Source organism: Nicotiana sylvestris, chromosome 8, assembly GCF_000393655.2.
Source record: "Nicotiana sylvestris chromosome 8, ASM39365v2, whole genome shotgun sequence".
Classification (NCBI taxonomy): Eukaryota; Viridiplantae; Streptophyta; class Magnoliopsida; order Solanales; family Solanaceae; genus Nicotiana; species Nicotiana sylvestris.
In genome coordinates this window covers 160,235,105-160,262,617 of record NC_091064.1, presented here as the reverse complement: position 1 = coordinate 160,262,617, position 27,513 = coordinate 160,235,105, and the positions used below count along the sequence as shown (strand labels likewise).

The 27,513-nt window shown below is 35.8% G+C and overlaps 3 protein-coding genes across 3 annotated transcripts; 1 reads left to right on the top strand and 2 right to left on the bottom strand.

Annotated features, from left to right (window-relative positions):
• Positions 1-3,410: 3,410 nt before the first annotated feature.
• Positions 3,411-10,346, top strand: LOC104210563 (N6-adenosine-methyltransferase MT-A70-like). Its single transcript, XM_009759492.2, has 7 exons — positions 3,411-4,687; positions 5,080-5,178; positions 5,761-5,844; positions 5,928-6,283; positions 7,985-8,201; positions 9,018-9,097; positions 9,632-10,346. The coding sequence occupies exons 1-7, from the start codon at positions 3,554-3,556 to the stop codon at positions 9,909-9,911; spliced, it is 2,250 nt and encodes a 749-aa protein (XP_009757794.1). The 5' UTR covers positions 3,411-3,553; the 3' UTR covers positions 9,912-10,346.
• A 1,387-nt stretch (positions 10,347-11,733) lies between these two features.
• On the bottom strand, positions 11,734-12,865 carry LOC104210564 (early nodulin-like protein 8). Its single transcript, XM_009759493.2, has 2 exons — positions 12,439-12,865; positions 11,734-12,322 (listed from the first exon to the last, which is right to left on the bottom strand). The coding sequence occupies exons 1-2, from the start codon at positions 12,635-12,637 to the stop codon at positions 11,925-11,927; spliced, it is 597 nt and encodes a 198-aa protein (XP_009757795.1). The 5' UTR covers positions 12,638-12,865; the 3' UTR covers positions 11,734-11,924.
• Positions 12,866-13,621: 756 nt separating this feature from the next.
• Positions 13,622-18,615, bottom strand: LOC104210565 (uncharacterized). Its single transcript, XM_009759494.2, has 8 exons — positions 18,362-18,615; positions 16,498-16,642; positions 16,249-16,417; positions 15,672-15,942; positions 15,015-15,280; positions 14,701-14,916; positions 14,387-14,489; positions 13,622-14,108 (listed from the first exon to the last, which is right to left on the bottom strand). The coding sequence occupies exons 1-8, from the start codon at positions 18,510-18,512 to the stop codon at positions 14,041-14,043; spliced, it is 1,389 nt and encodes a 462-aa protein (XP_009757796.1). The 5' UTR covers positions 18,513-18,615; the 3' UTR covers positions 13,622-14,040.
• Between the last annotated feature and the right edge of the window lie 8,898 nt (positions 18,616-27,513).

Below are 27,513 nucleotides of genomic sequence, written 5' to 3'. Positions count from 1 at the left end.
GTGCTTCCATTTAATAGTTAAGCTATTGCGTATGAGAACAAAGTTATCTATATCAGTTTGATATACGTTAATATACGAAAGTATATTACATTCTCCCCTCACAAGTGCTTCAGGGTCAGGAACCAAATAATTCCATCTTATTATTATTAATGTGCAGTGCATGTTTTGATTAGCACTATAATGCACAAAGATGAGTTTCCAAAGTTGAGGAAGCAAGTTAGTTTTTCTAACATGAGGGGGAGACAAAATACAATAGTTGAGAAAATATTACATGGAATGAATTATCATTTGTACATCTGGATCATCGAATAAGATAATATGAACTTGAATTTCATAAAAGATAATTCATCTGTAATATATTGCAAAGCATTTTAGACGCATTTGCTGACCCAAAGAAAGTAACTATATTCTCACTGAAATGCTCCTATTAGAATAAGTCCTAGAAGGACAAAGTCTATAGTACGCTTAAAGCGTATAGACAAATCAGTTTCAAATAAATGATCATAATAAGAAGGCATGTGATCTAGAAGATCACATAACATAACACTTCATAAAGTCTCAGGAGAGGTTCAGGTCCCTGAAAATATGAATGAAGTGATCTTTATGTCATGTCTTTATAAAAAAATATTGGAACCGATATAAAATATTCGTCGACGACATTTATCATAGCGCTAAGTATGAATTAGGACATTAAGTATGTCAAATACAGACACAAAAATATTGGCTAAATAGAAGAGACACAATTCAAATAGAATTGGTTTCATATGAAAGACATGTAGTTTTGGACATGTAGAAAGTACTAAGTCAATTGTGTGTGCAATCACCTTTATTTATCTTATTTGTCTAGCATGACATAAAAACTTGATATGCATCTAAAGTCATTCATATAGCTTATATGACAATCTCTGAAGAATTTAATTCGCTTAAAACATATATAATTTATGGTCCTGAAGTACCATATCCTAAGTGCAATTTATGCACATATGTATCTTGTTATAACTATAAGCATGATAATGTGATATTGAGAATTTTTACCTCTATGGAGATAGTGAAAAGCCATTCCACGATATTATATGAAGACATTATATATCTATCTATCAAGAATAATGATTTCAAGGTGCAACATATTCATTCAAGTTAATATGGATGATTTGTTTATCAAATATCTACCAACGATCTTTTGAAGATGGTGCACAAGATTGGAATGAAGGCTCAAAGATGTGAATTGATTGTCTCATCAGGGGGAGTTAATACGCCTTGTACTTTTTTTTTCTTACAAGGTTTTGTCCCACTAGGTTTTCCTTGCAAGGTCTTTAACGAGGCAACAAAAAGGCGTATCGTTAGATATGCGTACTCTTTTTCCTTTTTTTTTAATTACACAAATTTTTATTTTAATTAAGGTTTTAACGAGGTACATTATCTGTTGAATAAACATTCAAGAGGGAGTGTTATAAATAGTATTTTATTTATGGTGAATGTCTATATTTTAGAGAGATCTTAGGGTTTGTTATTTGGTGGCTAAGTCACTTTTTTCTTATAAATAGAGGAGTTCTATTCCATTGTAATTCATCCCAAATCAATAAGAATTCTCTCTCTACTTTTTTCTGTAATATTCTTCTTCTTTTATTGTTTTATAATAGTAATTATAATAATATCGATTTATTCTACTTGTTACCAAATACCAAGTATGGTTATGTGGTGCAGCAAACGTATTTGGTTTTATATTAGATAAATAAATATTTATTTTTATTTTCCAATAATACCATTAGTATATGTTAAAGCACTTTATCCAATTTAATTTTGGTTTATATATATTAAAACTATTTAATAATATCATAGTTAAAAAATCATTGGGTTTAGACTTTACTACGGTGCATTTTAATCCTTTTTAAATGGCAGCAACATACCTTTTTTGCGGTTTCTATGAAAGAATCCTACAGACAATGGATTTCTTTGGATCGAAAAAGTTTAATCAGTTCCAAGAAATTTTTGAATTGAAAACTTGCTCGAATTGGATTCTTTCGATTTTCATACCGAAGATATATTTACGAAATTTTTCTAATTTTTTTTATTGATAGGAATTAACCCTAGGTCCTTACCCCGAAAAATAAATTAAAATACTTTCTATTCAAGCTCCATTATAGACTATTTACATTTCAAGACAAAAAAAGAAAAGAAGAGGAAGTATAAAAAAAATTACAATTAGTGGTTCTAGACATATTATAAAGAACATTTTAATTAAAAAACTTTCAAACTATTACATTAATTTAAATTTGATAAATTGCATAAAAGCAATTGATTGTTGAACTTAAGTTTTTACAGAAAGGTATGTCCACGAGTCCATTACTTAGATGATCGCCTAACTATCCAAAATTATAGGCTAAAACTACTTTTCTTTCGTTTGTAACACAAAAGTAACTCAACTATTCATATTGCACACACATGATCACTCAACCGGAATTATCAAACTTTCCGATGAAGTGACGTGACAATCCACATAGACTTTTTATATTGTTGGATCAAATAAAATAATTACCACCAAAACAAAACATAAAAAATTCACTCATACATCCAACCTGACCCACTAAAAATAAAAATCCACCCCTAAATAAAACCAAACACCTAAAACACATCCCTGTTGTAAATACACATCTTTTCTTCTTATAAAAAGCAGACTACAATTTTCATAGTTTTACTCTAGTTTTATAAAATAATAATGGATATGAAATTAAGGACTAAAGACTAGAGTGACCTGTATTCTTTTTTTCTCTCAATAATATGTATTTTTCTTTTTACGGGTTTTGTTCTACTTTTTATAAATTAATAATGGGTAAGAGATTAAGGACAAGAGAGAAGCTATTAAAAAAAAGATGCTTTTTATAAGAAGAAGAGAGATGCATTTGCAATACGGATGCGTTTTCGCATTTGATTTTATTTAGCGGGTGAATTTTTACTTTTAGCGGGTTAGGTTGGGTGTATGAGTGAGATTTCTATGTTTTGTTTGGGTGTTTATTTTTATTTGGTCCAAAATTATAAAAACCACATGGACTGTCACAACCCATTTTTACAATGGAAAGTTTAATAATTCCGATTGAATGACATTTTTGTTATAAATAGAAGAAAAGTGATTTACTTCGTAATTTTGGATAGTTGAATAACCGCATGTTTAATGAACTCCTCATTGTATGTGCACATATTGAACTCTTGCGTTCGGGACCCAAAGTGGAAATAAGTGTTTCTAAAATCTAAATACTTAATACCCTTGTAAAAAGGAAATTGTATTGTTAAAATTAATATTTGCATAGTATTTTCAGAATAAATGAAGTATAAATTCAGATTTTAAAATATAAAGGTTATGTTTGCAATTGAGTCATATAATAGGAGTGGTTAGTGTAATTTATCCTTGATGAGGAAAAAAAAAAGTGTAATTTATCCTTTAAATTTTTTTAAAAAAAAATGTAGAAGAATCAGCAAAAACCCCTCACAAAAACCCTTCCCGCTGATAATAATTAAACCTCGCGATCTGAAGCTAAGATTGAAAGAAGTATCAACAATGGAAACTCACTCGGACGGCACCGACGAAATCGCCGCCGTCAAGGAACTCCGGCAACAACATGAAACCCGTATACAAACCCTGCACAATGCTCAATTGGAACTCATCGCCTCTCTACAAACCCTGGTTCCCGACATCGTCTCTTCACTCGACCTCTCCCTCAAGACCATTTCGTCCTTCAATGGGAAACCGTTTACCCCTTTACCCAACCCCCTACCTAACACCCCTAACCCTAACCCTAACCCTAATTTACTCGTCCCCCCGAAGATTAACCCCAATTCTAGCAGCGGTGCACACGCAAAACCTGTTTCAGAAGCTTCTGGAAGCGTTAATGAGCGGGATAAAATGGTAATTGATGATTGTGGGGGGCCGTTGTCGGTCGTAAGGGCTATGGTTGCAGTGTGTTTGTTAGAGAGAGTGCCGTTTACGGCTATTGATTCGTCTACTTTGTTAAGGAAGTTAGAGAATGATCAGTCGCATACGGCTGCTGAAAAGGCAGCGATTAGGGAGCTCGGAGGGGAGTCGGGGCCGATAATGGCTGTGGAAATGGCGTTAAAATCAATGGCGGAGGATAATGCTTGTGTAGAATTGGAGAATTTTGTTGTTAGTGGGAAATCTAGGGTTATGGTGTTGAATATTGATAGGACTAGGCTATTGAAAGAGTTACCCGAAAGTAAGCAAAATGAGGGGAGTAGTGTAAGTGGAGGTAATCGGAATAATAATAATAATCAGGAAATGGTGAAAAGAGGGAGTGATAATGGAGGATTTATGGGAATGGGAAGGGCAGTGAGTGAAATGTGGGAGCATTCACATATGCAGGGGATGACAGCTATGTTTCCCGGCAATATGGGTCCGAGAGGTGGGCATAGAGGTATGGTGGGTATGATGGGGATGCCTAGAGGTGTTGGTGTTCCACCTCCGATGCCTAGACCACCAATGGGGCCAAATGGTGGGTTTGTAGGAGGAGGAAATTCTATTGCTTTGAAACCTAGGACAGAAGAAGATGACATGAAGGATTTGGAGAATATGTTGAATAAAAAGAGTTTTAAGGAAATGCAAAAATCGAAAACCGGGGAGGAGTTGTTGGACCTTATTCATCGACCTACCGCAAAGGAATCTGCTGTCGCTGCAAGGGTATTGGATATTCCACCTTTGTCGATTTCATCTCATCATATGCTTTAATTGATAATTTTATTGAACAAATAGATGCTGACTTCTAATATAAAGTTATCGCAGATATCATGAGCTGATTAATTTGTATTCTTTGGTACATTGCATTATGGAAATAAGTGAAACTTGCTAAGTCACAGAATTTCCTATTTCTACTTCAATTGCAGTGCCCAAATTCATTTCTTCTCCCTGACTTCGTTTTGTAGCCTTTTAGTTGAAATGGGTTCTCTTCTCCATATTGATTGAATTTGCTATGTTGCTCTGCTGCACGTGTTTTCTTATCTCTTGTTTCTTTCCCAAAACTTTTGTAGCACATTATCTCATAATTGGTGGTTTTTATTTGAATGGTATTTCAGTTCAAAAGCAAAGGTGGTTCCCAGGTGAAGGAATATTGTTCAGCTTTAACAAAGGAAGATTGTCGACGCCAGTCTGGTTCCTATATTGCTTGTGATAAGGTTAGACCAAGTCATTTTAGGTGTCACTGTTTTAAATATCTTATGACAATTAGAGTTCTGAAAATTGTTATTTGTTTCGAACATAGAATAGTAATCCTAATCATTAATGAAGATTGTAGATGGCGTTAATCACAATTTTATTAAAAGCCATTGATTTGTAACTTATCGCTTCATGGGCTAAGCGAGGGGTTGTCGCTTCATGGGCTAAGCGAGGGGTTGTCGCTTCATGGGCGAAGCTACAGGTTTCAGCTAAGTGTGCAATTCAAACAATGACACAGAAATTGACCCAACGAGAAATAGTGGATTTTTTTGATTCTCAACTTTGAGGAGGTGGATTGGTATCGGCATTGTAGCATATTGGAAGTTAAAATTAATTATTTCATTGGAATTTTGATTATCATTGTACTAATTCTTATATGTATGATATTTAATTTTCTTTAACTTTGCACTTCCTTTAAAGAAGCATGTGCTTCAAGCTCCATGGATCCCGCCACTTTTTGCGTTTTCTCTCTTTTAAAAGCACTAGTTAAGCATTACCTTTATTTCAGATTGATACGATAACTTTATTATGATGCATTTTAGGTTCATTTTCGGCGAATAATTGCTGTGCATACTGATGTCAACTTAGGTGATTGCTCTTTTCTTGATACTTGCCGTCACATGAAGGTAATTTCCATGACTAATTTGTTTACCCAAGGATTTGCTTTCATCTGCTGGAAATAGATTACTTACACTCATCTAATTGGCAGACATGCAAATATGTCCATTATGAGCTTGACTCGACACCAGATGTATCACCCATGATGATGGGAGCAGCTACCTTGCCCCCTACGAAGTCTTTGAAGCCTCAGCGTGCTCATTACTGTTCAGAAGTAGAGCTTGGTGAACCACAATGGATTAATTGTGACATACGGTCATTTAGAGTGGATATTTTAGGGCAGTTTGGGATTATAATGGCTGACCCACCATGGGATATTCATATGGAATTGCCTTATGGGACAATGGCTGATGATGAAATGCGCACTCTAAATGTCCCTGCACTGCAAACTGATGGTCTTATATTCCTTTGGGTGACTGGACGTGCCATGGAGCTTGGGCGGGAATGGTTAGAGTTCTTCCCTCTCTCTCAATCTATTAAACATCTTCTCTGCTAGGTGATAACAAAAGTAGACAGGTATAGCTTGACTTAGATGTGTAAAATCTGTAGTATGACGCTGCATAACATGGAAGGCTCTTTGATAGTTTGTGCTGTGAAATGTCATTATTATTAGTGAGCGACTTGACTATCATTCTTGTGGAACATCATTATTAGCGGTGATAACATAATTCCTGGCTTTTTTGGTTGTTGAAATGAAGTAAGTAATGGGGATCCTATAAAAATGGGGCATAGGCTAAAAAATCACTTCTTATCTTTCTTCCAATTGTTTGTGTTGCAAACAAAATAAATAAATTGAAGTGTATCTCTTCATTAACTTAAAACCTTTTTTTAATGATGATGGTGGCCGTGCTAGTATGCGCCCACCTCGACTATTCCATTGTGTACATACTACCTCCCACTAGCACCGATAGTAACTCACCTGTCAAAGTTTAGGCAGATCATGAGAAGGAATCACATAGTTTATTTGTTTCTTCTAGAACTTGAACCCGGGTCTCCGAGGTTCTCTACTAACTTAAACTTCTAGATGAAATGTTCATACATTTCAATTATTATGTGAAATCACGCCCAATCTTTGGCGAACGTATTCTCACACAATCAGCATTAAGGTCTATGTGTGAACCCCCAATACCGGCTTACATGTACGAGAGGGTAGATAGTATCTCACATCGGATATAAAAAGGCAGACAAAACGGTCCATAAATGTGCTGGGACACTCACCTCTTACCTTAAGTTTTGGATGATTGGTCAAATAATTAAATATGGTATCAGGGAGGCAGAGGTCCTAGATTTGAGTTGTGCTGAGAGCCGTCATCAAATATATCTCTATGTGCTTGGAACAAGAGTTAGGTCCACATGTGAGGAGGTGTGTTTGCAAACAAATAAATGAAAGTGTCCCCTTTTCTGTAATCATTGCATCTTCTTGGTGCCAGCAATAAACTTCTTGCTTCTAAAAAAAAAATCCCTTCTCTAATAGCTTAAGCTTTTAAAGAGAGGGTCACACAATTCAATAATTTAATAGTTTGGAACAAGTTTGAGATGACTTGATTTATCCAAAAAGAAAAATATAATATCAGAAGATGCATAGTTGATTGTCACAAAGCCAGTCACTACCAACTGCTTGTTGGCTACTAGTTATGTGTATTATCGCAATACCATGTGTTCAAGAGTTGTTTCTGTCATGATTAGGAGTGGCAAATGGATAATATGGTTCTTATCCATATTTGATCCGTTTTTAAAAAGTTCATTATTCAACCCATTTTTAGTGGATAATATGGGTGCTTAACTGTTTTCTTTTAACCATTTTGCCACCCCTAGTCATAATGATGGGCTTAGAGTTTGCTATACACCTGTAATAATTTCAGTGGTAAAAGAGAGCCTGAGCTATGAATTGTTAATTACTGAATAGGCAAGTCGGAATGTTTCTTTAAATTATTGAACCAAGCACTAGAAGCTTATTAAAAAAAATATAGGAGCTTGCGTTGTTAACCTTGGGGCAAATTTTACTTGTTCTATTTTGTGGTGAAGTTGACAGAACTCTGAAGACTCAGGTCATCATTTGGTTTTATGTTTTAAAATTATATAATTCCTACTCTGTGAATAAAAGAGTTATGACTGCTAAGTTCCATTACATTGGTACCATTCTTGCAGTCTAGAACTTTGGGGTTACAAACGTGTTGAGGAGATCATTTGGGTTAAGACCAATCAACTTCAGCGAATCATCAGAACTGGTCGGACAGGCCATTGGCTCAATCACAGTAAGGAACACTGCCTTGTTGGAATAAAGGGAAATCCAGAGGTAAACAGGAATATTGATACTGATGTCATTGTAGCAGAGGTTCGGGAAACGAGTCGTAAGCCAGATGAGGTGAGAAAAATTTAGATTCTTCTGTTTTTTTCGTAAAAGAAAAAACAAGCTAGAAACTGAAAGCTTCAAAGCGTAGACACGTTTATTGATGTTCATGGAATAGCCTAATTTTATAAAATGTCTGTACTCTTAGGGCTCGTTTGGTAGGAGAGATGAGGGATAATCCCCGGATTAAATTTGAGATGAGTTTATCCCACGTTTGGTTAGGATAAAATCGCTGTATAACTAATCCCGGGATTAGTTATCCGGGGATTGTAGTATTATTTTTATCTCTACGGGAGGGTGGGATGACAATCCCAGGATAACTAATTCCGGAATAATTAATCCTAGTTAACTTGTTTCCCAACCAAACGACCCTTAGTGTTACATTAAGTTTAGTGGTTGTGATTCTATGTTACTCCCTCCGTCCCAATTTGTTTAATATAGTTTGGATTTCAAGAGTCAAACCCAATTTGTTTGACACAGTTCTGATTTCAAGAGTCAAGCCCAATTTGTTTGATACAATTCGGATTTCAAGAGTCAAACGACCTTTTTCTCTGACCACGATTTTTGCATATGCCTTTTGAATATTTTGAATTGTTAATTATTGTGACTTATAGTACTTTTTATGTAGTTTCCAAATATATAATTTTTATTTCAAAAAAACTTTAATACTATGTTCGAATTCATGGTCAAAATTAAGAAGTTTGACTCTTGAAATCCGTATAACAAATTGGGACAGAGGGAGTACTATTTTAGCATCTATTCTTATTTTTTCTTGGTACTTTAACTGTTGTTGGGTTATACATAAACAATGCTTTTGCTTTGACATGTTAGATGTATCCCTTGCTCGAAAGAATTAGTCCAAGGACAAGAAAGTTGGAGTTATTTGCTCGGATGCACAATGTTCATGCTGGGTATGCATTCTTGATCTACTTGCTGATCTTCAACTGAAAGTCAGAGACTATTAAACATGGTTTTTAAGAATGTTGAACCCGCACAATCACATATGGAGGGAACTGTTTTGGGCTTCTAACTTCTACTAATAATTTATGTTTTTGATTTAAAGTACTTCCTTATCACATCTTAGAACATAAGAATATGATCCTACCATATGTGATGTCAAAAATTAGTCCTTTCTGCTTGAAGTATTAGGTTTGTGGGTCAGTGCTAGTACCAGTAGATGAAAGTCTTTTTTTCTTTTTTAATTTTAAAAATAAAAGCTTGATAATATCCCCATATTTAGTGGAATACTAATTAATTCTCTTCTCTTGTATGTTCTCCCCAAAAAAGAGAAACAGAAAAATTCTCAAGTTTTTTTTTTTAGTGAAGAGAGTAATTAGTAAACATTATCAGACACCATTCGTAGAGAAATGATTTAATGTCATCATATTTTTCCATTGCACTTAGTTAAGATAGATTCTCAATATAACAATCCATAAATGTATCAGGTGGATGGCACTTGGAAACCAACTACAAGGGGTACGATTAGTTGATGAAGGGCTTAGGGCGCGGTTCAAGGCTGCATATCCAGATGTGGAGGTGCAACCTGCATCACCTCCAAGGGCGTCCGCAATGGAAGTAGATTCAAGTTCTAATCAAATGAAGAATGCATTTGCAGGAGGGGAACTAAAGACTGCAGGGACCCAGTTCGCTGAGGCCACAGCTCCAGATGCAGCCTGTGCAACTGAAGGAAAAGCAGTAAAAAGCGATGTGGAGATGGCAAGCTAATAACTTTGTTTCAAGAACTAGTTATTTTCCAGTAACACTTGGTTCGTCCACGTAGTTTTGCCCTGCCTATTTCTACCTGTCTCCGACAAGCTTTTTGCAGATGGGTGTGGAGTATTATTTCCATTAAGATTCTCGGGTGGCAGGACGAGTCACAATGTGCCTGCAATTAGCCATAAAAAAGGAGCCTAACAGCAGTCTTAAGAATAGTAGGTTGATAGAATGTAATACTCTCCCTTGTTTGTTGTTTGCTGAAGATTAGGTATTGTGTCATATACATGTAACTTGTTAGGACATATATCCCTTTTGCAGACTTCGTCCGCTTAGTGAGTGGCTGCCCAGTGTTGGGTGCAAGTGTAATCTACGTCATAGCTCAAGAATGATCAAACACCTACTCTTTTTCTGGCTACTGCAGTTTACCACTTTTCTGTATGGTTTTCCATTGGAAGCACTCAACTGAACCCCTCCTAGTGTTTACACCCAGATTACTTAGTTTTAACTAGGTCAATATTAAATTATATAAGCAGTTATTTTTATGAGTAAAGGTCAGTTGTAAAAAAATTGGGATATGATTTTGGGTGTATAATTTGACACTCATATCATTTTATTTTTCTTTTCTTTTCCTCGAATCTTACTCCTTCCTGTCCACTTTAATTGATTTATTGGTCTTTTTTTGTGGTCAACAAATATTTTGTTCTTTCGTATATTAAGAAGGAATTAACTTCTTTTTTTAAAGTTGCCCTTGGAGTAAAGAGCATAGGAGTATTTGTTATACTTTCAAGGAACAAATTAAGGTTAATATAGTCAATTTTATTATTAATTAATGTTAAAAGGTGGATTTTTTTATTATGTGTAAAAATAACTAAAACATCAATTAAAGTAGATCGAAGAGGATACTAATTTTGAAGTGCTTTTTTTAATTTAATGTTTTCTTTAAATCTTGTTTAAGTATACTAAGTCATGAAACTTCATGTAATATTTTGTTCATATTATAACAAACTGCAAATGACATTTCGTCAATTTATATATCCAAGTTTAAATCCTTCATCACTTATCTTGTGGGTTTAATAAAGATTTTAATTCAACGACCCCTTGGTGCCTTTTAACGAGAAAGGTGCAAAGTGTTGTCGGCGAATTGCTGGCTACAGCTAGCATGCATATGCTAAAACAATACTATTATAATTATAATATTGGGCACTGATGTATTGTCTTTTTGAGTTACTATTAAACTTGTGAAATGCTTTTACTCGGAAAATATTCAAAGAAGGCAAGTCTTGAAATCCTCGAAGTCCAGTGCTATGATGGTTATTGGATTGTCTCGTGGGGTTTTTGCCTTTTTTGGAGCTATAGCCTCGCACCTCCATCCAACTATTTCTCTCATATAAATATATTTTATTCTATTTTAGTTTTTCTTAGGGGGTGACGCGAAGATATAAGGAAAATAAAAGTGAAGATAAAAGCGAGTTACCTCAGTTATGCAGGTATAATAAATACTTATGATTTGGCCTTTCTTCGACTTAGTGCACGACCTAGTTATGAGATTTTGCTCAATTTTAAATTTGTATTTCCTATTGTTCTCCTTTATTTTTTTTCTTTTCCCTCGAACCTTACAGTCCAGAATTAACTTTTACTTTTTTTAGATGGCCTTGACAGTTTACTGTTATTCATAGCTTCTATATCTTCATATATACCGGGGTATAGATTTAAAAATTATGACAACCAACACAAAAAAGGAAAAAGAAAAAAGAATGAAATTGAAAAAGCAGGAGGGAGAGAGCGAGAGAATTAGATGTCTAAAAAGAATGAGATGGATGACACAAAAATATTGACTATAGTACAAGAAACTCAATAATTTTGCTCAAGGGAAAACGGTAAGCTCCCCCCAATAAACTCATCATCATGAATGAACTCTTCACAAATTTAACAACAGACAGACAAAATATAATGGCTCAATACAACAAAAAATATGAATGAAATCTCAAAATGTACTGTTCCAAATGTAGTACTATTACTTCTCTAAAAAATGGTGCTTCCTAGAAGCAGTGTGAGAAACACTGATCCAATAGCAGCAAAAATAGAGATATGCAATTTCACAGAAGATGATTGATTAGCAGATTGGACAGGAATTGAGCCAAAAACAGTAGGGTAAGCAGGTGAATCTGCAGATGGAGCAAAAGCAGGTGAATCTTCTTCATAAGTTGTTCCATTTCCTCCTGGTATTGAAATGTGAAGTTTCTGTGACTTTTCACAGTGTCCTTCTGCTCCACTTGTGAAGTAAAATTCCCCAGGTTTTGTAATGTTGAATAGAGAATTTCCATTGTTCATGTACAAGATTGGATTTTTAAGGTTGCAACTATTGTAATTCGCTTTCGTCACTTGTATTACTGAATCTTCACTTGGTGGGAACAAAAACACTGCAAAAAAAAAAAAGATTAATTCAAGAGCCAGATTGATGGGGTTGAATATTTTATTAAAGGGTATGTAAGAATGGGAAAATCTTGAAGATCTAAGCAAGAAATGGGAGGCTTACTGATTGAATCTCCAATTTTGAAGACATGATTCTTGGACCAATTGGTATAGACATCTTTATTTGCAGAAGAGGGCACATTCCAAGCACTTAAATCTCCAACTTTGTACTGATAACACAACACTTTGGTTTGTATTAATAGAAAGAACTGAAAAAGAATGTACCAAGAATGGTACTTTCTTGGAATTCTAAGAGTAGCCATGACTTGCGCAACTTCGTCTCTCTTCACTCTTTGTTTCCCTTATGACAAAATTGAGTGGAAATACACAACTTTTTAGAAGGAAGAAATTAGCACCTATATCACTGAGTGGCACAGTAAACCAGACATGTAGAGTTACTAAAATGCCCTTTATCATTTCCATAATAGCATAATTACCTAGAAGAAAGTTGCTTGCCGTCAAGGGCAAAAATGGATCTCGAGCAAAGGAACAAAGTGTGGAGTTGGGTAGGGTCAATTATATTATACGAATAACAATAGCACATGGACAGTTGGACAAAGAAACACTGGATGCAGCTTAACATGGGAATGGAAAGGACTAGAGCAGGAAATGGTTCCTCAGTTTGCATATAATTTTAGTTTATACAACATGTCACCATGTGCCTTGCCCTTATTTATTTCAGTTGTTTTTTCTTTTTGTAATTTTGTTGCTGTTAACAATAACAATGTTTCAATCTCGAGTAAGTTAATGTCAATGGTATAAATCTTTCTTATTCATATCACTCCATTTAAGATATTCAGTCAGTCTAACACAAGAACTAAATGAAAAAGAACACACGCTGAGATTCCATTTTTACACGAACCTTGTGAAACCCTTCATTTTTCGGGATCCCAAATGGTCAATTCTAATTGTTTAATGAAATGGTAAGTCATAATTAGTTAAACAATGATGAGAGTCAACTTACATGTGATGTAGACTAGCACATTATCTACAAATATACAGCATAAAAGTATGAAATTGTTTGCTGCACCACCGATTTAATTTGCACAGTTTTGGTCAACATTTTAGGCCCTTCTTTTGGTTTCTTTTTTGGCACCTTAGAATGTTACTCCTTACTCTATACTCTATAGTCTACTCCTAGAAAAACTCAACCTTTCTCTAATCTTCTTCCTTGTTGCTTCATAACTCCTGTTAATTTCTTCAAGTTAAGCGTCTATCTTGCTTAATTATTGCCAGGACTGTTAATATACCAACATGTGAAAATGAGTATTATTCAGAGTAAATATAATAGCACTAGGTAAACAGCGTCTTCTACATATCATAGACATTTTTATAAATGAATTAAGGAAAAACCAAAAATAACAAATATGCTTTTACATTATCAGAAAAAACAGTGTAGCAATGCTGCATCAGCTTTCATATATTGATAGAAGGATACCCCTATTATCATAGTTTCAAAATCTACTTGTTGCATCAAGATTCAACTATGACGTGAACCCGAGTCATGAGCTCAGGAAGGTAACTTCTTCATATCCTTCTGACGAGAAAAAACCACTGGTGTAGTATTTCATAAGCAGTACCCTATTTGCCCATTGATCTTTTTTGTATAGAAAACTGATAGTTGTTCTGCATAATCTTGCTGAATTAACGCGTCCAGCGACTTGCATCAACTTAAGACATTTAGGGGCGCCGTTTCCATTTCTCTCTCCTTGTGTGTTGCCCAATCTTGTGGTTCTGCAAATGCATCAACCAAAGAAAAAAAATCTTATATCTGTGTCAACTACCGAATAGTTGACCCTTCAACAAACCTTGGGACGCAGATCTAACCTACTAAAATGAGTATTATCGTTTTTGATGAAGACAAGGAACATTGGCCCCAAAATCTATATTAGTATAACAGAGTTAACTATCTTTCACATAATCTCATATCTACAGTGATGAATCATTCGTTGCACTAACTTTCTATCAAACTCGCAGTAAGAACTCTAAAGACAATTGGAAGCTATTCTTACTTGACTTTTCAGCAACAACAGAGAGGCGTTTCTGCAAGACTGATGCCACAAAGAGGAAAATCGAGCACATGCCAAACATAACAGTTATTGGAAATGCGTCAACCTGAACAAAAGAAAAATGGATCAGTAATCATACAAAGAGCAATCACACATTGTGTGTGCCTTTGTTACTTAGCACTGCCTGCCACAAGACAGGGTTATAAGCTAGTATCTTTTTTTCTTAGAGCTACCCTGCTTAAAATTACATAATATATATAAGTACAATAATAATATTAATTAGGTTGACGTAACAGTTAGATTGGAAAGAAACTCACGTTGTACAACACAACGCATACAAAGATATTGAGAGGAATGCGGAAAAAGTTCATGATTGTGCTCCTAGCCTCCTCAGGAATGTACTGGGACCTCATTTTCATTATAGAAGGCCAAAATATTCCAACACAAGCCTCAAATGCACAAAAACCAAGAAGCTGAATGCAGCCAGAAAAAGAAATGCCTCCACCTTTTTCATTAGCAGGTGGCACCAAGAACTGTTTAAAGTGAAGAAATATAGGAGCTAGTGAGAAACAATAGAATTACGACACCTGCAGTTATGCATTTAATAAAATCAACCCCTATTCTTCCTTACACTTGTGAAGACAGGGATAAAGAGACAGACAGCAGATACTGCAAAAACAATCTGCATATAGCTCTCAACTTTGAGTGATGAGCGAGCCAGTAATCGAGATGCAAGGGAGCTGCCCAACATTGAAGACAACATGAAAGTTGCAAAGATGAAGCCATGAGGAATCTCCTCTGAATTAGGGCTCAGAGCAGGAGTCCACAGGAACACGAAAGTATACATTGAACCTTCAAATAGTGACTGTATAGCGCCCAACAATGCAATTTTCTCATCTGATTGCATAAGAGAAGAACTGTTAGAGAAGCCTCCCAAATATCCTACAAAGCAAAAAAGTTGTTCCATCTGCACTATCATTGTTAGAAAACCTTCGAATAACACAAAAAAATTAGAATAAGATTGTAACCTACTGCAGTAAGCTGGTCCGGATACCACCGTCATTCAAAAAGATTGTAACCTACTGCAAATGGGTCAGATATTTTGAAAAGGCTGGCTGCATCGAATTGAAAATTTGCAGCACTAAAACGTGTAAAGGAAGGATCAAAATGTCTCTCTGTTGCATTATAATCGGTCTTTTTCTTTTACTAAAACATCTAATATGATATACCTCTGCAGAGACGAATAAGCTCAGAAGGATGGAGCAAAAGCTAAAATTTCGAAAATTACCAGAAGCAATTGCCACAGCAGCACCCTTGAATTGGGTAAGTAAGTCTTTGCTTTCTGAAGGGTCACCAAAATTCTCAGTCCAAGATGACAGTATAATGATCATACCAATAGCAAGGAAGCATGAAGCAGCATCAAAAGGAGAAACAGGACCCAGATTTAGTGTGTCCACAAGAACATTTCCAAATAGCCCGGCCAAAATAGCCACAAGACCATTGCCAAGAAATATTGCTTTTGAGAATGTTAATGATAGCCATTGTTGATCAAAACCCCTCTGCACGATAAGATACAAAATCAAATACATTGAAAAAGGAATATATCAGAGAACATGATACTACCATCAGATATGAGTGAACTAAGGATACACATTCTTAGTTGTAGATGGCCTTTTGATGTATAATGTAGACTTAAGGAAGAACAGTTTGCTGGTTTATTACTGAAGAATGAAAATAAAGAATCTTGTAAATAATAACTTTCTAACCACAAAAAATAATCATAATTGATAGAGGAATGTGTCCATATCGTTGGCAGGGATCTTAACAGAACACCAAGGCAAGTCATAATAGAAGAATTTAAGCACCTTATTATGCTCTGCAACAAGCCAAGATTCAAAGGCTGAGAATAGGAGAGAGGTGGCAATTCCTCCTAATATACGGCCCAACATCAAAATTTTGTACTGAGGAGAATGTTTGGTGATACAGCTCAAAATGTAAGTGATGCAGTACGTGACACAAGCCCGCTTTCGACCCCTAAAAGAAATTTGAGTGTGAATGTAACGCATCAAAAATGAAAAGAAGGGCATCCAGCTACAAAAATATAGTGGGCATACTGTTTGTCTGCCAAGGATCCTACAATTGTCCCAAACAGCATGGAAGATCCAAAGCCAGCAATAAAGAGATGGCCAATCTCACCCTTCCCATATCCATATGTTGTGTAAAGGTAGTAGACATATGGACCCTGCAGCCAATCACCAGCTATTGCCAGAAAAGGATATCAGTGACTATGAACAGGGATTAGAAGTTGCAATCTCTGGACGATCAACAGTATACATGAGTAGACAGAGGCATGATATAAAGATAAGCAGTTAAGTAAACACATACATACCCAAACAACTAAAAATCATGATGCCATTGCAGAAAAAAGAGGAGAAACCCGTTATCCACCGAGTTTATATGTCCACGTGGTAGCTTGTATCAATAAGAGGGGAAACCAAGCAATTACTATATTGATAATTTCTTTCTTTTCGCAAAATTAAAGCTTTTACATGACCTTCATTATACTCGAGAGAAAGTTCATCTATTCATTACCTTTCTTCTTATGTAGAGACTGGTACTCCAATTTAAGATCATGCGTTGTTTGAACCACTAATCTTATCTTCTGTGCCACATCTAAATTCAGCACAAGCTAATCAATTTAAAGGTTGTAAACTGGGTTCTTCGGTGTTCCACTAACAATCTCTTTTGTGATCGTGCAGTTCTATAAATCCTAAATCTTTAAATCATATTTGCTATGGATTAAGAATGAAAATTACCCTTTGCTCGTACAAAATTTATCAGCACACTTTTTTACAAACTTGCAAACATAATTTCATTCTCTTTTACCTAACTTCAGAAAATAGTAGAAACAGCTAATATAATCTTTATAAGATATGAGACAAGCCAAACTTGGAAGTCACAATTAAGCACTCACTCCCTGTTACTGAAAAATCATGGTTTATTTGAGCAATATGGAAAATTATAAAGTTAAGAACCCAAGAGTGATATTCAAAAAACTAAAAAGCAAACAACTAAAAATAAAAATTAAATGAATTCTGGTTGTTCAGGACGCATGAAATAAGTACATGATCTAATGGCCAGGGATGAGGTATCATAACCAATTCTAACTGAAAGCTAGATAACCAAGATTTGCTTATATTTTCCCCCAAGTAATTTTGTATTTACCATTCTCCATATACTGTAACTTTGTGTTTACCAGCAGTGGAGCTAAAGGTAATAAAGACAGTTCAATTGAATCCCTTTTGTCCGCAAATTGCACTGTGCAAGTAGGGTAAAAATTTATCTGTTTCTATACTATACATACAGTGTTTAATCCTCTTAACACAAGGGAAGCTTCTAGGTATAGCATTTTTGCATTTTTTTTTGAATTCCATAGTTAGGATTCCTGCCTCCGCTACTAGTGTTTACCATTCATACATGATATGTATACATATTTATATGCTTTTGATAACCCCGAAATCTGTTGTTTGGGTCAGCCTCTCTATTCTTCTCCATTTAAATACTAGACTTGGTTCACCAGCTATGATCTCACACATCCCATGCTGTACATGATGAATTGGTAAAAAAGACTGGAAAAAAAAAGTGTAAAGGCAAACAGATGCCTAACTCAAGCTATCATAACCATGATTGAAATTTTGACAAAGGAAGAATTCAAGAAAACAAACTACATTATCACATTGGATGGTTGGATCAAAAACAAAAAGATGCAATCTTTAATGGAAATTATCAAATCAAAAGCCTCAAGACCCATAAGTTTTACAAGTGGGTAATGCATAATATCGATTTAAACAAAAAATAAAGAAAAAAAGTTGCACCCACCATGAATGAATGTACAAGAATGTAATTGCTTATAAAAGAATTTCAAAATAGGGTAATGCATTATATATGATAGAAAAGAAAAAGAATAAAGGAAGATACCCATCATGAGAGAATAGACTAGGATGTAATTGTTCTTGAAAGAATTGAAAGCAGGTGAGGTTGTTATTCGATCTTTGCTTGTTTTGCTCAGCTCCAATGCAGCTACTACTGCACTCAATGCCCCAAACACCAGAAAGTAAAACGCTTCCATTTTTTCTTTCTTCCTTGTTAGATCAAAGAGAAATGGATCTGCTGGGGTATCCTTTTAATAGAAGAAGAAGAAAAGAAGAAAATGGGAGAGAGAAGAAAGAAAGCTAGTGTTTGTTAAAGGGAGAAAATGACTACTCACCTATGGATGGGATAGATTCGGGTTAAACTTTGGACGGGTTAGTGGATTTGGGCTAAAATCTAAGCAGCTCAAATTTGACAGTAGAAATGACACCACGTAGCCACTGTATGGGCTGCTGTCTAAGAATTAGCAAGTGCATATTAAATTTCAGTTTTCAGTTCATTTTTTTGGGACAAAAATGTCCTAAAGTTAATTTTTTTAGTTTAAAAATTTCATAACAAAATAAGTATTGGCTAATTTCTCAATAGCATTTCTGAGAATGGCTATCTGTGCACTTGCCCCAATTTAATGTACTGAGCAGTTTTAACGGGCTCGATGGGTCCATGTAGCATGTCCAATGCATCCATGATGGGCACTTTTAGTGTCGCTATTTGGGTTAACTCTTCAAATTGTACGTACTAGAAGAATTAACTCAAACAGCCGCCCACCCAATGCCTTCGGAACTTATTCAACACCAATTACATGTTCATAACTGGTGCCAGCTATTTGCTGACTCATATCTCACTTTTACTTTACTTTCACATGTCAACTCGCCGAGCATCCACCCGTGACTCATTAATTTTACCCCAATACAAATATTCTTCCTATTTTTCGGCGACAAAACTTATGTTACCGGAAGTAGATAAAATCTCTTTCCTTAGTGGAAAAGTTCTTGACGGTTTCTGACATTTGAAAGGACGCACGTCTCCTTACATTTAATGATCTAACACATGTTATCCCATGATTCGGCAAATATTTTTGTCAGTTTTCAAGGTAATGATGACTACAAACTCTGCCACCTATAAACTTCTCCACTACTCATCATTTGTACCTTTCACTTTTTCAAATTCTTCTTCTTCGAATTTCCTTAAAACTTTTTTGCAAACCCCTTTTTCACAAAAAAATTTTCTTACTCGAATTTTCTACCCCCATGACTTTCACTACTTCTGTCCTCGAAAACTCTAACCTTCACATCGGTGGTGACCCTACTAAGAAGAACAAAACCAAGAAAGTTGATGTCGGTCCTCCTATCACCAACACAATCATACCCTCTCAACTAAACTCTGACACAGATCTTCAAGCACAAAATAAACCTATTAACTCCAAAAATGATAGAAATTTGCCTATCAACAAATATCGTTCTTTCATCCACCCTGCTAGTATTCCCATTGTGAAGGAAGATTGCGGCTGGAAAAAAATTGAGATCTTAGCCCCCAATGAAGTAGAAAGGATCACCTTTAACAAACAAAGGGTTCATGTACGTTTATATATATATCCTTTTACTTTAAGAATGTGTCAAGACATTAATCCCATTATTTTAGAGTTTTGGCCACCACTATCAAATCTGCTCGGCTCATGTAAGCCCATTACTATGGCGTATGGTGGTTTGCCTTCGGGTATTATGCTCCTGGTCCAAAGAAATCCTCATTCTTGCTCATTCGATCAACCTCTACTCCTCTAAGAATTTTTGTGGAGGCATGATCAAACTCAGCAAACGCGGATGCCATCTTTACTAGTATCGATGATAATAATGCCCGTAATTGGATAGAAAGGTTCGTTGTCATCGCCACCGGGGACACCATTCCGGTGACAGTACCCTCTATCCCTGTATTTTGGAATGGTTCTCGTAAGTTTTTCAGATATTTTTTTCTATTGCGTTAAATAAAATCCCTTTTTTTGGATAACTTTTATTTTTCTTATCCCGTTGAGTTCCATTATCAGTTCGAAACCTAACCCAAGAGGTACAAAAGATTTTAGATGTTTCCACCCCAGACTCACATAGGTGGAAAGAAGTTCCATCCAAGTTTAACTGGAAGGCCAAGAACAATGGTAAGTAAAACTTCTCTTTTCCCTTTTCAATCTCCAACATGACAGAGTACGAATTTGCTAACTCTCCTTCATAATGCACAGGCTTTCCGAAGGGGTCTTCTATTTACCCCATTGTTGAGATTTCTCATGACCCAATGGTGGCCCATCAACAAATCCAAGTCATCCTTGACCAGAAGAGGGCTTGTGATGCCGCTCTTACTTGTGATGAAGGTCCATCTTCCTTGAGTACCCAAGCTAACGAAAATAAAAAATAAGACATACCTCCACGACTGAGACTTAGAAGAAACCTTCAACAAAAGAAGCTCCAGTTGGACCAACCACAATGGTCCTTGATGAAGAAGAAACCGATGGATATGAAGCAGCTTCTCTTTAGAATAAAAGAAGAAAATCCCCCTACTCAACCGGATGTCCAACTAACAAAATTCAAGGACTCTTCACAGAAATGAAAGTAGTTGAAAACACAGAATCTCGTTTTCGGGCTCCATTTGTTGCTTTCGATCAGAGGAATTCTATCTCTGAGATTCCTCCACCTTCTACTTCAACACCAATTGCAGTAGAATCAGCTCCTGTCTCGCCGCTGGCTCCAACTGAATGAATGGAAGATGTTTGTTCCCCTCGGTCACCTGATTATGGGAACATCGAGAATATTTTTTAGGCACCCATTTGAAAACCTGATGGAAAATGTAGCGTCACTCTCTCGATTTTGAATGAGTGTCATTTACTCTCCAAGCCGGTGGAAGTTGCTGACTACTTGAAGGTCTTGGCTTCGAAAGGACCGGTTGAAGATGGAAATTCTTTCTGCAGAGTGCCTGATCAATAACAACATGCACTTCTCTACTCAGGTATCATCTCATACTTCTTTATTCCCTTTTCTCTTGCTAGACATAGCCCTTAATAACTTTAATTTTTAACTTTTCAAGCTAACCTCCTTGTCTCCGAGGGTTTGCAAAAGAAGATCCAGGCTAAAGAAGAACTTGCTACTGAACAAGATTAGATCGTTGTTGAACGAAGCAAACTTGCTAAAATAGTTGCCCGCTTCCATTCCGATTGAAGGTGATGGAGAAAAGGAGTCATTGGATCTTTATCAGGTACTTAGAACTTTCTAGGTACCAGAAGAAAAGGATCCAACGAAGTCAACCACAGAGGAGCTCGAACAAGTCGCTTTGTTCTCAGAATTCTTGAAAAGGAAGTTCCATTTGGGAACGGGGTTGAGCCCCGAACTAAGATTTAAGATATTGATTTTCATAAATGTTACATCCCACACCAAAATAAAGTGTGGTAAGTGTGGTTTCTAGCGTGGCCAATCAACTAGTGACCAATTAAGGCAAGAAGAAAGTCACATATTCTAGTGAGTTTGTGCCAAATGTCTCATCGGGCACTGCAACCGGGGTGGGGCGACCCATTTTGCATGTGGAAGTGTCGGAAATTTCTATGCTTGGTAACAGTATAAAAGTAAAGTGAGGTTCCTTATCTTTCATTCTAGAATATATCACCAAAATAATCCCTCTCAAATACTCTCAATGCCCCTTTAGAATTTCCAAACAAATCAAGGCAAAGTCGAAGGTGAATCTGAATCTAGCAGGATTTAGCTTGAAAAAACTTGGAATCGTTGTTGTAACACCTATCATCTGGTGATATTGATTCTAAAGATTCATTAAAGGCCAATTTAACCACCATAGAAGTAAATTTAGCTCTTCAATAAGGTATGGATGGCAACCCTCCTTCATGGCACAAATTAGCGTAAGTTACCCATTCTTTCTAAATGATTCATGCACTGTAAGGTCTGGTAAGTTCTAAGTTCTCTCAATGATGTTATCCTATTCTTGTGCATTCTTACCGGTAGCATTTCTTTCAAAGCCCACATTTTTTCCAACAGGTATCATGTGGTAGGAGACGGATAGTATGATCCATTCTGAGTTTAAACTTCTTATCTCTTGAAACTGGTACTACATTGCACTTACTATATATATATATATATATATATATATATATATATATATATATATATATATATATACCGAGCCGCGCTATAGTCAGCGGGGCACGACACCTATTGTGTAACCACTGATTAGTTGGGTATGATGAGACATTATATGAAGCATTATCGAGCCCTTGTGTGGTTGCGTACGATGATGTGTGAATGTGAGGCTTCCGAGTCCTTTTGAGGCTGGCTACACTGAGTTCTATTGAGATCAAGTATAGTCAAGGCCTTCTGAGATCTGAGTGTCGTGCCTTATTTTCTCGCGAAAGCTGGTTTCGACATGTGACAACTCTTTTAATGGGTATTAAGAGAAAGAGTCGCCACATAACGATTATTAAGATGTGTTAGGGCACCTATATGCAAATAACTCTGCTTGACTTAGTCAACGCCACCAAAGATCGGGTAAGGGCTTAAATTATCTCAAAGAGAAGGTGTTAGGCACTATTCGAGGTCCACAATTGTGGATCCTGATCGAAGTTTAGACTATGTGGATTATGTAATTAAACTAGGTGATCAAATAAATAAAAGGGAAATTCAGAAGTTGTAGAGTCTTATTAAAACATATGAGAATCGGTACAAGTCTTAATAACTACAAAGATAACCTACATTGATCTATGTTAAATGACTAAGTGTGAATAATACGCACATAAAAGGGGGGGGGATCCTAAGTTTTTTTGGCCTAAAGGATCACCCCATGCAACATAAATAATATTTTGCAACTCTCTTAAGGTAGAGGTTGCTCGTATTATTTCGCGGACACAGACTATCATCTCCAGGTACCTGATTACTATGTTGAAGTTGTTTACTCAAAGGCGTCCTAATTTAATTCTAAGTCGTACCCTATGCGTGCACTACCCGTACCATGCCTATGGTCCAGGAGGATTTGGACCTACTATTAGGTGGTTCTAGACTTTACTTAGGTTGCTCAAAAATGATAAAACTAGGCGACATTCAAAACAGATAGGACTACATATAATAGCAATAAAAGGCTCAAGTTAACCTCCACACATAAGCACGAAAGCATGCAAACATATTTCTGGTTAGGCAGTAGACAGAATTAAGACGTATTAGAATCATTAAGTCCTATAGGCATGATTTCTATATGATTCTAGTATTATATAAGCAATGTTGTAATTTCTGGACTAATGTACAGGCAGATTATAGCTTTACAAGTCCTATAGACATGATTTCTAATTGTTTGCGTAATAAGGTAGTAAAAACAATCCCAGAACTCTGAATTACCACTGCTGATTTTATAGATATGCGTCTTAGGTAGGTACAGTACCCTATAGACATGATTCTAATAGTTGCATAATTAGGCAGTGAAGTCGCTTGAAAATACAGGATTAGTAGCGTCAATAAATACCCTATAGGCAGGATTTCTAACAATTGACAATTAGACTTGATTTTATAACACTTTATCCCTATAGGCATGCTATCTAAATGAAGCAGCATGAAGAAGTTGATTGATTATTAAACCTTATAGCCACGGTATCTAGATTAGCAAAGGTATTGCATTATTGTATCCTATAGGCATATTATCTAGGAGCATTGAATAGTAGACATGGAAACAAGTGTATCATATTTTGACAAGTTAAGTGAAGTGTGTGCGTGATTCCTATCAGTGTGCAACACAAGCTAACGAAACAAATAAGGCATGCTGGACGTAATAGCAAATAGAACACATAGATCCTATAGGCATGTTTTCTACCCATTCATGCAAGTATTAAAATATCCCAACCCCCTATTCATTAATACCCCAATCGTTTGTTTATAAATTATTACAGGCCTAGTTAGTAGGGCCATTGCAGGCCCAAATGTAACAATTACAGGCCTAATACCTAGGCTCGCAAGCTTGTCTGACCAATGCTCATATCCAATAACACACATGGCCCAATAAGCCAGGCCCCAAACATGAAAAAAATTGTCTTGCTTACCCATTAACAAATAATAGGAACATGGGGACATAAAACATGTCATTCAAATAGTTCAAAGCTCAGGCAAAGACACATGGATTCCTATTATTACTATCATCTGCAGAAAGATTTTCCAAGTATCACCTTAGGGGTGACATCTAACAGGTGGGAGGACACACATGTACAAAGACCTTACAATGAGCACACATGTAAGGCTTTCAAACTAAGAAATAAGTTGAAAGCATAGATTTCTTAAGATGCACCAAATTAGTGATAGGAAACATGACTCCACAAAGCAAGAAACTAAGCATGAGAGTTAAGGACATGGATTAATTCTAAAAAGATTAACAAGTGATAATGACATGATCGAGAGACTCCCTTTTGGGGTATATACCACAACAGTCTTCCTAAGAAGAAAGGCAGGGCATAACTAAGAGTTATAGACCAATTCAAGGCAAGTAGAAGTGCTACTAAGGAAAGCTATTACAGAAGCTTGGGGTCAACAATAAGAAAAACTCAACACCACAACTAGTCAGTAGACAAGTATTTAATACAAATTGATCACATATATCAAGTTCAATTATGCACATCAAAGATACACTAGGCATTAAACCTGAGCAATCCTAGCATTAGCATACATGAGTCTACAGAACAGGTTTGGTAGTAAAGCAAGCAATTATAATGAGGATTGGGGTTCACAAATGGTAGAGTAGCATGCTTGTCTGAAGAGTTCAGAATTCATACAGACATGACCAAGTAGCAAGTTATGCCTGAATGGCTTAGCATAGAGAAATACAGTAGAGCAAATTCTGGGCATGAATGAGTATCCCAAGAGTTTTAATACAATAATTCAATGCATGAACATGGGAAAGCAACATACATACGATACTCATGTATGCATAAACATAATAGACTAAGTAGGTTCAAGATGGTCAAAATATACATAGTGGGCAGACATCCAAGTACAAGATTTAGGCAAGTTTAGATGCTAGAGAATATAGGACTATAGGCTAACTTCAAGGTAGATAGGATTGCAAACAAAGGTAACAACATATTGTAATCATATAGGTTATGAAAATTTGAACAAGCATGGTATTCAAGTCATGACCACAACTAAGAATAGAATTGCAACAGTCAAGGTACTCACAAGTTGCAAATTAAATGTACAAGGAAATTAAGTTCCAACAGCAAATCAACTAGCAATAAACAGCAGGACTCCTAGAATCTCAATGCGTCAGAGTTCCCAAGTGTTTCGAATGAACCTTGGGCAGTGCTCACACTGAGAAAGGAGCAACAATTGAATTCCGGTGGTCTTGGCTTTCAGCTGGCCAAGGTCTCAAATTTCAGAATATAGAATGAGTGAGAGTGAAAGAATAATGGTGATTTAGGTCCGTTAAAGGGGATTAGGGATTTATATAGTAGCAAAATTAAGTATCCAAACAAGGAAAAACAGTCGATTAAACACAAATAAGGAAAGAATATCATGCAAAAAATTGATTAGAATCAATTTAGGAGGAATCTGACAAACCCTAGTTAAAAATGAAGAACAAAAATAGTAAAAATCTCACTGAATCGGACCCATAGGGCCTAATAGTGAGTGTATATAGAAGAAATATCGTCTAAATCTCAAAGGTCTGGAAATGATTGTGCTTGATTTAGAACTGTATACTTGCCAAAGATAGGCAAGTATCATGTGATACCAAAACCATGTAAATAATGGAAAAATCGAGCATATATGAAAGAAAAATCATAGGGAGATTCCATATCTGATCCAGAATTAGGGAGGATTGAAGAGGCGACTATTAGGGTTTTAGAAGAGAATAGAGAGAGTAGAGGCGGCTGAAGTGGGGAATAGGTCTCTAGGGTTAGAGGGGAGGGATATATGGAAATGGGTTGGCTTAATTTGGACCGTTGATCATTTGAAATCAACTGCCAAGATTAAAAGAGGAATGAGGCGGGTTAAGGTCGGGTTGCAACCAGGTTTGTAAAAGGGGATATTTGGTTTGGGCTTCTGAGGCTTAATGGAGATGGGCCGACTTGTTTGGGCCTTGATTTGATCCGAAATTAGCTCAAAATTGGGTTACAAATTAAATATAAGAAGTTTATTTCAAATAATAAAAAGTAATTAATAAATAATAAAAATATTATTTATGTAGTAAAATGATTGAAATTGATGGATTAAAATTATAAAAGTATAAAAATTCTATTTTAGCATAAATAATATAATAAATATAATTATGTACAGAATATAGGCTATTATTGTAAAATCGGGTAAAATTGCTTTAAAATGCAAATATAATTATATAAAACAAAGTAAAATATTATGAAACATATATGTGGATGAAAATAATAAATTTGGATGATTAAATCACCACAAAATAATTTGAAAGGATAATTAATACATATTCAAGTAATTTAAATGCAAGAAAATTAATTTTAAGGCTTTAAAAATTGAAAAACATTATCAAAAATACTTGTATAACTCTTATAAATTAAGTAATGACGCAAAATGCACTTTTGAAATTATATATAATATTTGAAAAAATATGAGGGCAAAATTGGGTATCAACAGCTGTCCCTCTTTACCCGGAAATGATGAAAGAGTTGTCAGGTAAAGAAAATGATGACCAATTTTGTCCGAAGTGAGTGAGGAATGATGTATTTTGAAAAACTAGCGGTCGAACCCTGGTTTTTGAGTTGCCTACATATCCCTGGTGTTACGGTAATCAGGCCGTGTGTAGTTCTGGATCCAACGGTGAATGAAAACCGATGTAGTTTCTATAAGAGTGGTCATATGTTTCGAAAAAGAATCTTTTGGGTAGGATAGTGTCGTAGGTAACGGATAATATTAGGTAGAGCCATGAATGCAAATTTGAATGTTACGGGTGTATCACAAGGCGGATATTTGAATGGTTATAGAACAAAAGGTAATCAATTGCTGGTTGTCGATTACGTTTGAGGTAGTCAAAGGATGTGAACGTTGTGAATGAAAAACGGACCAAAAATTGCTCATGTTTGTAGAACGGTTACCTCCCGACTTACCTACAAAGCTTAAACACGATGCACACGAATATATGGGGTTACTGCGTAATTTAAACATGATGTAAATTCCCTTTGGACCAAGAGGGTTGTCCTCGGACGATGAGGAAGATGCCCT

Excerpts from the sequence above, each read along its gene's own strand:
- LOC104210565 (XM_009759494.2), bottom strand. The coding sequence starts at position 18,512 with ATGGAAGCGTTTTACTTTCTGGTGTTTGGGGCATTGAGTGCAGTAGTA. Across the intron at positions 16,643-18,361 it reads AGTCTATTCTCTCATGATGG|CTGGTGATTGGCTGCAGGGT; the intron begins GTATCTTCCTTT and ends TTCTGGCAATAG. Across the intron at positions 15,281-15,671 it reads TGCTGTGGCAATTGCTTCTG|ATGAGAAAATTGCATTGTTG; the intron begins GTAATTTTCGAA and ends TTATGCAATCAG.
- LOC104210564 (XM_009759493.2), bottom strand. The coding sequence starts at position 12,637 with ATGGCTACTCTTAGAATTCCAAGAAAGTACCATTCTTGGTACATTCTT. Across the intron at positions 12,323-12,438 it reads CAAAATTGGAGATTCAATCA|TGTTTTTGTTCCCACCAAGT; the intron begins GTAAGCCTCCCA and ends TTTTTTTTGCAG.
- LOC104210563 (XM_009759492.2), top strand. The coding sequence starts at position 3,554 with ATGGAAACTCACTCGGACGGCACCGACGAAATCGCCGCCGTCAAGGAA. Across the intron at positions 4,688-5,079 it reads AATCTGCTGTCGCTGCAAGG|TTCAAAAGCAAAGGTGGTTC; the intron begins GTATTGGATATT and ends ATGGTATTTCAG. Across the intron at positions 5,845-5,927 it reads ATACTTGCCGTCACATGAAG|ACATGCAAATATGTCCATTA; the intron begins GTAATTTCCATG and ends TCTAATTGGCAG.